Source organism: Echinops telfairi, unplaced genomic scaffold (assembly GCF_000313985.2).
Source record: "Echinops telfairi isolate 266 unplaced genomic scaffold, ASM31398v2 ScPeMD7_23;HRSCAF=83, whole genome shotgun sequence".
Lineage (NCBI taxonomy): Eukaryota > Metazoa > Chordata > Mammalia > Afrosoricida > Tenrecidae > Echinops > Echinops telfairi.
The window spans coordinates 40,323,671-40,337,294 of NW_022103920.1; the positions used below are offsets into that span (position 1 = coordinate 40,323,671).

Consider the following 13,624-nt stretch of genomic DNA (forward strand, 5'->3'; position numbering starts at 1 on the left):
GGGAAGCAACGGGAGCGGTTCTCCTCTGTTTTACAGGCTTGCTGTGAGTTGCCATTGCTCGCCAGCAGTGAGTTTGTTTTTGTTTTACAATCCCCGACTCTCCATCCGTTCCTCCTGGAAAAGCCCTTGGAAGGCTGTTTGCAAGCTCTTACGACCCTCAGCACTACAAAAAGAACTAGGCAAGGGGAAAAAAATGCGAAATAGGAAATAGAACAGAAGCATGAGCCACATTATTGGACCAATTAACTTGGGTGCCCCGTGAGACCACCTAAAACCAAGAAACAGTCCCACAAAATGTGTTTCCACATTAGCAGCCTCAGCAGCTTTGTCATTATAAATACAACTTGTGTCCATTCAACTTTGTCATTGTAAACTCAACTTTTGTCAATTCAACTTTTACCGGGGCACAAAGGCAAAGAGAGGGGCAGGCCCTTAGTATAATTCATGGGAAAAAATGGAATTAGATTTAGAAGCCCCCATGTATAACTTACTAATCACAATTACATTACTCAACAGCACAGCCCTACCCTTAATGCAGTTTTCCATCGCCATCAATGGCAACTTAGTATTCCATAGTATCACCTACTGCCAGCAAGTGGATTCTCACCCATCGGCTCCCTATTTAGAGTTTCTGAAACTGTACATTTTTACCGGAGCAGACAGCCTCATCTTTATCCTGCAGAGCGGCTAGTGGGTTTGAACAACTGACCTTGTGGTTAACAGCCCCACACCTAACACAAAGCACCACCAGGATTCCTTCCATAAGCATGAACCGCCTCACCCTACTGCTGCAAATCATGTTTATAAACTTAAACGACTATTAGCATCTGTGACATACTTTAAATTTCATCTCAGAAAATTGGAATTATTTTGCAGAAAAACCAAGAGAATTTTTAGTAACGATGTTGGAAAGAATGAGACTTGCCAAAGTGACAGGAGTGACTTTTCCTTTCTTTATGGATGCCACTAACATCGTGGCCATGTTTGAGATGCTGGACTCCGCTAACAAAGGCTTCATATCATTTGTGCAATATAAAGAAGGTCAGTAGCGTCTAGAAACTGGGAACGTGTTTGTGGTTGTTCTGTAACTTTAACTGAAAAGAGTACTCACTGAGCAAAATTTTTTCTTTTTTTAATAGCCCTAAAAACCTTGGGTCTGTACAATGAAAAAGAAGGTTTAAATGATGATGGTCATTTAGTAACCTTGGAGAAATTCAAGAAGGAGGTGTAAGTTTATTTCTGAATGAGTAGTTATTTTAATATGTGATGATTTTTAAGTAAAAGTACTACATTTTAGAATGAAGGTTCCTACCTTTACAGAAATTTCTCATTTCCATAAAGCTTTTAGCTGACTCGAAAATAAGAACAACTGAGAACACTCACTGCCGGCAAGTCCATTCCAGCTCACGGTGAACTCACAGGACAGGAGAAGTGCCCCAGGGGGGTTTGAGACAAACTCTTTCTAGGAGCAGAGAGCCTCATCTTCCTGCCACAGAGTGATGGCTGACCTTCGGGTTGGTAGCTCAATGGGTAACACACTCCACCAGCAGGGCTCCTTAAATGAGGACACAGAGGGCTAATAATGAAGTCTTCAAGCCTGGGGAGGAGCCCCAGTGGCACTGAGGGTTGGGCATTGAGCTGCTAACCACCAGGCCACTGGTTCAAACTCACTCCTCATGAGCTGCTTCATGAGGAAAAAGTGAGGCTGCCTGCTCCTGTAAAGATTGACATCTCAGAGACCCCATATATAGGGGCACTCTGTTGGAATCGACTCCATATCAGTGGGTTTGGTGTGAGGTTTGGAAACATGGGAAAATGAGGGAGAAAATGCTGAAGTTGAAGAGGACATTCCAGAGGCAGCTCCATTCTTTCCTGAGTGAAAACCCCAGCAAGTCTCAAAAGGAGGCAGTGGAAAAGCCCCCATCTGTCAGAACTACCAGAGAAGCTCTGAGCTCTGGGTACTAGTTTGAAAACTCTATGCATAAAACACAAAGTAATAGAATTTATCTCAAAGTCATTTAGTGCAAAGGGCATTTTTATCAGCAATATAGGTTGCAAGCTGGCATAACATGGAAACTGTAGCAACTAAACACTAAACCAGGGTAAAAAAATTGGAGTAAGAATAGATACATAAAACCTCCAGTGAATCTCACTCATTTCCATTTAAATGTTTAACTCGAAGGACTTTATTAATCAAGCAATTCTTAAAATAACTCTCAAGACCCAGGAAAAGTTAGAGAAAAAGCAGATGTCAACTATTCACTCTCATCAGTAGTTTGGTTAGTCTGAAACAAAGAGTGTTTACCTACATTCCCTCCCCCGGGGAAAGGAGTGAGGCCGAGGGCTCTGGCCTGAAATGGTTCATCCCAGAAGGAAATGCTGCTGCCCACTGTCACACAGAATGGACCCAGGAAGCCGGGAAGGGCCCTGCTGGGAAATGAAGGCTGACCCCACCCATGCCATCACCTGAGTCTGTCCTTCCAAAGTGCAGTCAACTCCCAGACTAGACTCAGCAACCTCAACTACAAACATGCATTCTTCTAAAGGGACTTTACGAAATGTACTTGCTGTAGCTGATTACCCACGACAGTCTCCATTAATTAACAAAGGATAATGAAAGTTGGTCTTCCTTTATTAGCAATGCTCTTGTATCTTTTCCAACAGACACACAAACTTTTTTTTGGTAAGTGGGATTACTAAGTTTTCATCATTTCTGAATATTATGTTTTTGTTTTCTTAGGGACAGGCGGTTTCAAGATTTAATATCATCATTCACTGCCACCTAAAGTCTGCATTCCAATAATTAAATGAGTCAATCAAGTTTTCAGTTGTCCAGTCTCATTGATACAGAGTATCATATCCAACTGGCTTCCTCTTATTAAAAAAAAAAAGCTAAAAAGTGCTTCTTGAAAGTCTTGTATTACTTTCCAGTATTAGGCCAGTTTGTTCTCAAATTAAGTAGAATCTCAACATCTTGTTGAGCCAGTTTGTAAATTCCAATTTCATTTAATGCCGCTGTGGCAGGAGGTTGCTCAGATGCTGATTGTAGTACATCTTTCAGAAGGAGGGCAGAACCAATGTTCAAATTCAAGACAATACAAGCTTCTTTTACACTGTTAAAAAAAAAAAAGAGGGAAATGAGAGCTGTTACCTCTATCTGTATTAACGAGAACGCTTTTATGTTGAAAACATGAACACTTCCCTGAACCGGGAGTCCCCTGGCCCTCTATAAATAATATCCATGAATCTTTGTCTTTTTTTTTTTTTAACATGGTAAGGCTATCGTGTACGCTTATCTTTCAGCAGAGTACTATAATAGTAACCAGTTTTACCTTTGAGGGGTTTCTGACTCATGGCAACCCCACATGTGTCATGCTTCATACATGGCATTTCCAATTACTGACTTTTCAGAAGTAGATCACCAGGCCTTTCTGCTGAGGCACATCTGGGTGGACTCAAATTGCCAACCTTTCGGTGAGCAGCCAAACCCCTTAACAGCTTTAACCCTGAAGGGCCCTCGTTTTCACTCTGCACTACTATCCTAGAAGTAGTTCTTGATACTAACAGTCAATTGAATGTAGCTAAGACTTTAGTTAAGTCAGGAAATGGGAAAAGCGAAAGGTAAGGAGTAAGATGAGAGGAATGGAGAAGGGTAGAATACTGAGAGGGGAAAAAACATCAGGAATAGTCAAATATCTTACTGAGATGAACAAAAATGATCCTTATAATATGTTTAAAAGAAATATTTCATAACCTCAGGAACCCCTAAATAGTTTAAAGTTTAACCAGCAAAATAAATAAAGTCTAAAATTATTCTTAGAGCCAAAACTAACATAAAATACTTAAGGAAAAATATCCTTTAGGCCTGGCTTATTTTATTAGCTACTAATCATATTTGTGATTGATTATATTTGTGTAGTATGACAGAACTGTCTGTGCTTTCATTTTCTAATAAGTAAATAGCGTTAGGCCAAATGCAAAAAACAGAACCCAGGATGTAATTGATATCAAGTCTGGAAGATCAGCAGTCACATCTTATACTTGTTTTGGTCTCCCAATTGTGTTTAGCAATGTTCTTAGCATACAATAGAAATACAAAGAAATTGTTTTATAATTTCAATGGTGAGGCTTCATCTCCTATATTTTGGGACATGTTGTCAAGAGGGACCAGTCCTCCCTGGATAAGGACAGTATGCTTGGGCAGGTGGAGGGTCAGATGAAAGAGAGGACTTCCACAAGATGGATTGACACTGGCTGCAACAATGGGCGGAAGCATAACTGTGAGAATGACGCAGGACCAGCCAGTGGGGTACACAGGGATGCTGTGAGTTTGCCTCAACCATACCTAACAAGAGTACTTATTGTTATCATGGGGACCTCAAAATGATCCACTTAATAGTTAAAATATTGCACTTACTGCTTGAAATAATTTTCAGGCCTCTTGCAATAGTGAGAAAACAAAGGGAAAAGATTCCGAGCCATATCAAACTGCAGCTGGGCTGCACCTCCTTCATTGAAGTGATTAGCAAGAATGATCTGAAAGGAAGAAGAGGTCATGGTATAGCATGTGCCTGTGTCACCGTGGCCCCATCATCTCATTTACACGTACGTACTTCTTGGTAGATATATACATCCAGCTTCTCCACAAGCATTTGCCAGAACACTTTAAACAGGGAGAAGCACAGCTGCTGCTCCAGTTGAAGTAAGCGGTCTCGCAGCGTGAGCAGCAAGGGGCACGCTGAGCTGGACAGGGACATGACTGCCTGCTCCGACTGAGACGGCAGAGACAACCATCTGAAAGGGCAAGCGCAACACAGCCTGACACAAGAGCATTCATGACAACAGTTCTAAAGGAGGAGGAAACCCCTTTATGTTATGGGAAGTGCCCCAAGTTTAAATAATCCTGGTGCCTTTTGGATAAGATAAGGATTACTACCCACACATCAAAAGCTCTATCAGAAAATAAATGTTCCTGTCTTTAAATTTCATGGAGTTCTGGTGGCATAGGGGTTAAGCATTGGGCTAGGATCCAAAAGGTCTAAAGTTTGAAACCACCAACCGCTCCTCAAGGCAATGACAGGGTTATCTACTCCTATAAATAGTTGCGGCCTTGAAGACTCACAGGGGCAGTTTTACCCTGCCCTATAGGGTTGCTATGAGTTGGAATTCACTCCATGGCAGTCTGTTAGTTTGGTTGGTGTGGATTTGGCAAGCATGCACAGAGCACCGTGAGAGCAACTTCCCACATGGTGCAACGTAGGTGACAGTTCCCAAGGCTAGACTGTGGACACAAACCCCACCCGGAACGGAACCCCACCCTCAGGATCAACTTTCAACCAGAAAACAGACAGGCTTATACCGTGAATAACAGCATGAATAATATCTAGCACAAGGAGACCAGAGGCCGCAGGGGCCCCAAAACGAGGCCCAGGAGTCAGGAAGGGGCAAGAGTGGGAAAACTGAAAAATGGCACCAAACAAAAATTGTACAAACTGCTGAATGGAAAACATATGCGCTGTAAACTTACGCCCAAACTATAAGAAGGAGAAAACATCATTGCAATAAGCCACTATTACACCCAAGAGAAATAACACGGGTGGCAGACTGGTCCACTCAACCCAGATCACACCCCACCTGCCTCTACTTACAGACACATGCAGCTTACTCCAATCAAAGAGGTCAAAGAATATACTTATGACGATTTCCAACAAAACCCGTCAAATGTTTCCAGTGCAAAAGGACAAACCCTATCCTACGTAGAAATCGGGAAATCGGATTGCATGGACCATCTCTTACTGTGCTCCAAACCCAAGTTGACCTGTAAGAAAATAAGAGAGAGCTCACCTGTCTTTTTTATACAACTTAGCAGCATCCTTAACTTCTCTAAAAACGTGGCCTACTTGACGGGTCAGCATGTCATGTTTTAAACGCTCTAAAAGGTTGATCATATCATCAAAGACGGAGCTCTCCATTGAGGCTAGTTGTCCCAGCTGCAGTTTACTGAGTGTATTATTCTCTGCAAAGACCTCCAGTGCTGCTTGCTGAAGCTGCAGAAAGAACTGGAAGCAAGAACACGTTAGCATGTTTATTAACTAACAATTCTTTTTTAGCATTTGAGCTATTATTCACTTATATAACTTACAGTGTACCCTTGTAGGGTGGCTTCTCACTGGCTCATGCTCTATTTATAGGGTCACCAAGTTTCTGACTCAACTCGATGGCAGTGTTGTTTTGGTTTTGTTTTTTCACTGTGTTTATGTGCTTCCATCACCACAGTCTATTTAACACATAACTCCTGATCCCCCTTAAAAAAATACCCAAACCCACATCCAAAACCATTGTCCACTAATCCTCTTTACACTCTACCCCAAGCCCCAGGCAACCACTCATCTAATTTCCATCTCTAGAGGTTTGCCTATTCTGGACTTTCCACATTAATGGAACCCTAGGATGGGGCTTCTTGTGTCTGGCTTCTCTGAACATATGTTTCCAGGCTCCATCCAGGTTACACGCATGAGTACGTCATTCCTTTTTATTCCTGAACAACATTTCATTGTATGGACACAGCAAATTTTATCTATCTCTTCTTTATTGGTGGACATTCAGGTTGTTTCCACTTTTCTGAACATTCATGTACACATTTCTGTGCAGACCTTGGTCTCAACACTCTTAGATCCGCATCTACAACTGCTGTGATAATATGGTAACTCTATGTAGAACTACTTATATTTCATAGGATAGGTTACCTAACTGACCCAGGGTTTTGATTTTTAGATTTATTTGAAATATTACTTCTAAGGTAGGGTGGAAGGAGCCCTGGGAGCATAGTAGTTACGTGCTCAGCTGGCTGCTAAGCAAAACGTTAGCAGTTTGATCCTAACATCTGTTTGCAGGAGAAAGATGTGGGAAGCTGTTTTCCTTAGAGAGCCTTGGAAACTCCACGGGACAATTTTACTGAGAGTGAAAACAGCTATGGTTTGGGTTTGGTGGTTTGAATATGAAGAACTAACGCGTGCGTGCGTGCGTGCGTGCGTGTGTGTGTGTGTGTGTGAGAGAGAGAGAGAGAGAGAGAGAATGATATTGTGGCTGTTTTTTGTTTAAATACTTATCTCTCAAATATTCACACTTAAATATTTGCCATGAAAAATGGTTATCTGAGATCTACTTCATACAACCAAGTGTGGAAGGAGAGTTGAAGCGAAACAAAACGAGTGTATGAAGCAGAGGGGAAGAAGAGGGAGGGGCACATGAGGTTTGTTTTATTCTTGCATATGTTTGAAAATAAAACGGTATGTAATTTATAAATGTGTAAATAAAACAATAATGTTTCTAGGTTTTGTCATGATTCTTCATAATAGCAGGTTTTGAAAGTAATCAAGAGGAATTAAATTCTGGTCTTTTATTTTCCTTATAGTCCTAGCTTTTCTTGATTCACTTTAACTTTTTCTGTGATGATAATTACGCACCTGCATATTTCTCCTGAGTACAGAGTCAAAAAAGGAACCGGTTCATCCTATAAACAATGATTTCATAAAAGGTTCACTTTCTTTTCCAAAGATTGTGTACATTAAAATACCAAGGTTATTTAACTATGTGGGTTTTCTGATTGAGAGACGTATATATTTTAGTCCTACCTACATTTGGCATCATTATGAACCTGTCTGATATGTGCATTTTCTCTTGATAAGTTTACTGCTCTAATAGGTGCAATAGTAAATAAACAGTCAAAGGTAAAATACTTCAGACTTAAACACGACTTAGTGCGACAGCACAGTGACTTACCACATTGTCTGCCCAGTCTGCAAGCACCGTTGAGATGTAGTTCACAGCATTGAGAATCGCACAGTACCGAAAGCCAAGGGATGCTCTCGTCTCTTCTTTCATCACCTGAGTTAATCGTATCCTAAAGTCATCTACCAAGTCCTTCTGTAACTCCAGGAACTGCAGCTTTCGGGAAGCTGAGGGAAGATTTTTATACCTGTCTGTCAAGAAAGTGAAAAAGGCAAGAGTCATGATTTTTGGCATAAACCAGGATGTAGTTACAGGTTTTACTCTAACCTGCTCTTATGTCTTTATCAAAAAGCAATATGCCATTTCCAAGCTCTCCAAGGACATGTCTCAGAATTCCCTGGATATTAAGATCTGTGCATTGCTCTATAGGTAAATTACGCCTCCACTTAAAGAAAAAAAAAAAGCAAACCTATGAGAAAATCTGATATGCTACGGGACAAACTACATCTAATAGCAAACAAAGAAAGCAAGATGCTCTCCGAAGGCCACTTGGTAAGCCCTTACCAAGAAAATATACATAGCTCCAATTCCAAAATTCAACAAATACCTTATTTTTTTTAAAAAGGGAAGGAAGAACTCTCATAGATATAAAGAAACGGGGGTGAGCGGGGAGGGAGGGGAAAAATGACCTAGGGTCGGGGGTTTAAATGGAGAGAAAATGTTTTGAGAAACGATGTACAAATGCGCTTTACACAATTGATGTGTGTATGGATTGGGATAACAGTTGTATGAGCCCCTAATAAAATGTTAAAAAAATTAAAAAAAATAAAATAAAATCAAAAAAAAGAAAAAATATATATATAAAGAAACGTTAAATAATATAAGCAGAAAGATAAAATAGCGTAATTTTCCTTTCCAATAGCCCAGGTGGGAAAAAAAAAAGTTGGGGAGAAGAAATAGAAGAGTGATAATTGTTTTGAAGTTTCGTAGCACGTACCTACCTGGGGGTTAATTATATTATTCTATTTGCAAAGATTTCCTGATAGGTTTTTTAAAGACATGTAAAACTTCCCTTAATCTTGTGTTTTAGTTATTCATAGTTTTAAATTTTTAGTTATTTAGTTATTAATACAAAAAGTATGTTATTCATACTTTTCCTTCACATTTAAGAATACGGGATTATTTACTGACTAGTAAATTCCCCAGGTGACGGAAGAAGTCCAAGGAATGCTACAGGGGAAGGAGGTGGCCAAAGGCCAGGGGCACATGGAGAGCCCGCAGGGAGAGAGGCTGCTGGCCAGGAAGTGCCCTGCATAGTACGAAGAGTCCTATATTACCAATTCTGAAAGCTGCTTCACTCTCTTCCTCAATCTTTGGCAGATCTAGGGCAAGGAAACCAGGTTTACAATATGGGCCAATCATGGTTTTCAGAAGGTATTTCCGAAGATGAATGGCAAGTGTTTAAAAAACAACCTCACTGCCATCAACTCCATTCCAAGTCATAGTGACCCCATAACACAGGGCGGAGCTGCCCCTTGGGTTCCCAAGACTAACTCTGTACAACAGTGGTTCTCAACCTTCCTAATGCTGGGACCCTTTCATACAGTTTCTCATGGTGTGGTGACCCCCAACCAGAAAATCATTTTCATTGCTACTTCATAACTGTTATGAAGTGTAATGCAAATATCTGATATGCAGGATGTATTTTAATTGTTACAAATTGAACATAATTAAAGCATAGTGATTAATCACAAAAACACTATGTAATTATAATTCAAGAAGTCATTTTACCTCTAATGTTGCTTTCAACACAGTAGCTGCTACTAACAGAGTAGCTGCTCTCAACACAGCAGCTGCTTTCCACACAGTAGCTGCTCTCTGCACGTGTGTAGCTGGTATGCATAAGTACATTATGGCACCAACCCTGTCACACACACCTGTATTTGTACGTGGTGTATGTGATTGGGTTGATGCGATGATGTCATCACTCCAGGTCCTCTTTGTGTGCGTATCTGCATGTGGGTGGACCTGTCTGGAGACAGGTACGGTACGGTGTCTCAGTTCCTGAGACCATCAGAAATATGTGTTTTCTGATGGTCTCAGGTGACCCCTGTGAAAGGGTCATTCGACCCCCAAAGGGGTCGCGACCCACAGGTTGAGAACCACTGTTTTACAGGGACAGAAAGCCTCATCTTTCTCCTGAGGAATCACTGGTAGCTTGAAAAGGCTGATCTAGGGATTAGCAGCACAACATGTAACCCACGAACCACACTCCTGGGAAAAGTATGGGGATGATAAAAGTAAACTATTAGTTCTTACTTAAAGTTCTTACTTATTAGACATCACAAATCTAAATGAATATTGTATTAAATTTCTGAAAAATGAAAATAATACAAAGATAGCATAATAACCACCAGGTCATATTAACTTCACTCAACCACTTGAAAAAAACCACAGGAAAAGTCAGTATTTTTTAAAGCAACATCGTATCTTAAGAGAGGTCCGCAATTACCAGTTATAACCAAGAGGAGAGTCATAAAAGTTTCGGCACAGTCTGGAACTTTCATTTCGTCCACATCAGTGATGTCCTTATACTGGGACACCCAGGCAGCTTCTGATGAAAGCATTGAATCCATTTTTTGAAGAGCAACTGACATAGAGGAAACAGAATTAGGTTAATTATAGCGACATTCTTAACTTTTCAACTCATAATCTTTTAGGAATAATTACTTTTCTATCAAAATTAAACCTGCCAGGGAAGCAACAAAGCCCACATGGAAGCACACCAGGCTGTGTGATCACGAGGAATAGACAGGAAAAGGTAGCCATTCAAAAACAAGCAACCAAATTGAAGTGAAGGCGTGGATGTAGTGGAGACCCAAAACTTACCTGCAAGATAATTAGACAGTCCCTCTCACAAGGGCCACTCAGCAGGAATGATAAATCCAGGCTGCGGGATAGCACCGATGATCCACATAACCTCCCTCTAGTTTTTTAATATGTCCTCCCTTTACTATTAGGGTTTTTGTTTTACCTCATTAATCATGCTATACTTGCGTATGTTCATTTGTATATTTACAATCGTTGGATACATGAAAGCCAAGGTAGATAACCCTTCAGAAATAGTTAACAGGAGTTAATGGTTCCCTGAGGGTATGGGAAGAGAGGAGGTGGGAAGGAATAGGGAGCTGATAGCACTGACGACAGTATAACCTCACTTGAGGGGAGCAAACAACAGAATTGTATGTGAATGGATATATTGGATGGTGTAAGATATGGCAAAAATAAATAAGGGGGGCTAGGTTGGGGGAGGGAAGGGATAAAGGGGAGCTGATATCAAAGAGTTCAAGGAGAAAGAAAATGCTTTGAAACTGATCTGATTGTGGTAGCAACTGTACAATGCTGCTTGATGCAATTGAACTGTGGAATGTTATAATTTCTGTAAAATGATTATAAATAAATAAAATAAACCTGCCAAACCAAAAAAACAAAACCAACTGTCAAGTCAATTATGGCTCAAAGCAACCCTAGGAGACCAGAGAGAACTGCCCTTTGGGTTCCCAGGACTGAAGATCTGTACGAAGTCGGGCAGCCTCCTCTTTCCCGCCGAGCAGCTAGTGGGTTTGCACCCCTCACCCCCGCAGTGAGCTGTGTGCTTAGACTCTGCATCTCCAGGGCTCCTTTTACCACCTCCCACTTGGCGTATATAACATGCTCTATTTTATTTTATTTTTAATAGTTTTATTGAGATGTAATTAACATACATCTCAACAATTGAGTCATATTAAGAAAGTTTGTGCAATCATCACCACAGTTAACACTGGAACATTTTCTTCCTTGTATCCATTAATGTTGACTCTACACACACACACACACACACACACAGACCTTGCCTTCTCTGTCCCCAGTAATTTCTTTCTTTCTATTTTTTAAAATACTTTTATTGGGGGCTCTCACATCTCTCATCACAATCCATACGTTCCTCCAATGTGTCAAGCACATTTGCACACATGCCGCCATCATCATTTTCAAACATTCTCTTCCCAACTTGAGCCCCTGATATCAGCTCCTCATTTCTTCCCCCGGCCCTCCCCGGCCTGCCCTCCCTCAAGAAACCTTGATAAGTTCTAGATTATTTTTTCCATATCTTATATTGTCCTCTGTCGCCCCTCACCCACTTTTCTGTTATTCATCCCCCTAGGAGGGGGTTCTAGATTGATCCTTATGATTGATTCCTCCTTTCTCCCCACACCCTCCCCTAATCCTGCTGGTATTTCTACCTTGTTGGCCCTGAGGGGTTTATCTGTTCTGGATACCCTGTGTTGCGGACTCTTATCTGTAGCAGTGTGCGCATGCTCTGGTCTAATCTGATTTGTAAGGTAGAATTGAGGTCATGATAGTCGGGGGAAGGAAGCACCAAAGAGCTAGAGGTAAGCTGTGTGTTTCACCGGTGCTATACTGTACCCTGACTGGCTCATCTCTTCCCTGTGACCCCTCTGTGAGGGGATGTCCAATTGTCTACAGATGGGCATTGGGTCTCCACTCATGCCTCACACCCCCTTCACCTTGGGTATGGTTTTATTCTGGGTCTTGATGCCTGATACCTGATCCCATCGACACCTCATGATCACACAGGCTGGTGTGCTTCTTCCATGTGGGTTTTGTTGCTTCTGAGCTAGATGCCTGCTTGTTTATCCCCATTAATTTCTAATCCAGTTGTTGTCTCCATAGATTACTTCTCAACTTTCAAGCTTCTGAAACTAATAATCTCATTTTGAGTTGTCCATTCTGTACTGTGATCAGTTTTTACTTTTTCTTAGGCCTGTATTATATGTTGTACACAGGTTCTTACACATATTTTGACATAATTTCTATGAAACTTAGAAAGTTTCCATTGTTTTCTAAAACAGTCGAGCTGTGATCATCATTAGAAGTATCATTATGCTGGATTAAATATTTTTATTAGCCTATACTTCACATATCATACAATTTAATCATTCAATCATATTAAGATGTGTGCAATCATCACCACAATTAATTTCAGAACATTTTCTTCCCATACTCATTGTTGATAGCTCCATATTTCTTCCCATCTTTCTCTGCTGTGCCCCACGCAATTATCAATCCACTTACTGCCACTATAGATTTACCTATCAGATTTCATATACAGAAAATTATAACAAAACAAACAGAAAGCAAGCAAACAAAAAATCAACAATGACCAGACAAAACAGCAAAACCTTAACCAAAAGGAAAGTAGAAAATATTAAAAACCGAAACTAAAATAGTTCAAAAGGCAGATCAAATGATAAGGTAGTACATTTTAATCTACATCTGCTAAGCTACATCTGCCATAATCGATTTTACAATGCTCTCTGTCTGATAGCAAGGCTATTCGTATCCCTTGACTATGGTCAGAGGGGATTCACCAGAGGCTTAATCTATGTAGGAACACTGCAAACAGATTTTGGGTTTCCACTGTCATCCATACCCTTCTGCAAACCGGGTGTTGACAATGTAAGCTGATTCCATTCCCTTCTTGGGATGTGAGTTATATTATTCACAATCCTTGAATCACACAGGCTCGTGTGCTTCTTCCATGTGGACTTAGTTGATACCTCACTTAGATGGCTGCTTGTTTGAAGACAACCCTTTAAGACCCCAGAAGCTATTCTTTCTAATAGCCAGGGACCATCTAGTTTCTATGCCACACTTTCCTATACCACCCATGTCTTCCGTGATCTCTTCATGAGGGTGAGCATTGAGCAGGCCCGTGTCATAAGAACTGATTGTTCTCAGATTGGAGCTAGAATTAAGTGCGAGCCCAAGATCCATTCATATATCTATGATTTTTTTAATCGTTTTCTTAGGGGCTCATACAACTCTTATCACA

At 40.8% G+C, this 13,624-nt stretch overlaps 2 protein-coding genes across 4 annotated transcripts in view; one reads left to right on the plus strand and one right to left on the minus strand.

Moving 5' to 3' along the window:
* Positions 1 to 2,902, plus strand: part of EFCAB10 (EF-hand calcium binding domain 10) — a 3,425-nt gene extending 523 nt beyond the window's left edge. The window contains exons 2-4 of the mRNA XM_013004632.2: positions 877 to 1,041; positions 1,140 to 1,227; positions 2,741 to 2,902. Of these exons, the coding sequence (XP_012860086.2) occupies positions 877 to 1,041; positions 1,140 to 1,227; positions 2,741 to 2,786 (299 nt within the window). The 3' untranslated portion in view covers positions 2,787 to 2,902. The remainder of the gene's footprint in view (positions 1 to 876; positions 1,042 to 1,139; positions 1,228 to 2,740) is intronic.
* Positions 2,615 to 13,624, minus strand: part of RINT1 (RAD50 interactor 1) — a 26,169-nt gene continuing 15,159 nt past the window's right edge. For 2 of the 3 annotated variants that reach the window (XM_045288786.1, XM_045288787.1), the window contains exons 10-15: positions 10,244 to 10,381; positions 7,783 to 7,982; positions 5,845 to 6,059; positions 4,614 to 4,794; positions 4,418 to 4,536; positions 2,615 to 3,113 (exon numbers count right to left, since the gene is read on the minus strand). In XM_045288786.1, the coding sequence (XP_045144721.1) occupies positions 2,921 to 3,113; positions 4,418 to 4,536; positions 4,614 to 4,794; positions 5,845 to 6,059; positions 7,783 to 7,982; positions 10,244 to 10,381 (1,046 nt within the window). In that variant the 3' untranslated portion in view covers positions 2,615 to 2,920. Of the gene's footprint in view, positions 3,114 to 4,417; positions 4,537 to 4,613; positions 4,795 to 5,117; positions 6,060 to 7,782; positions 7,983 to 10,243; positions 10,382 to 13,624 lie in introns of those variants that run through there. The other variant, XM_045288788.1, reaches the window with a different exon arrangement.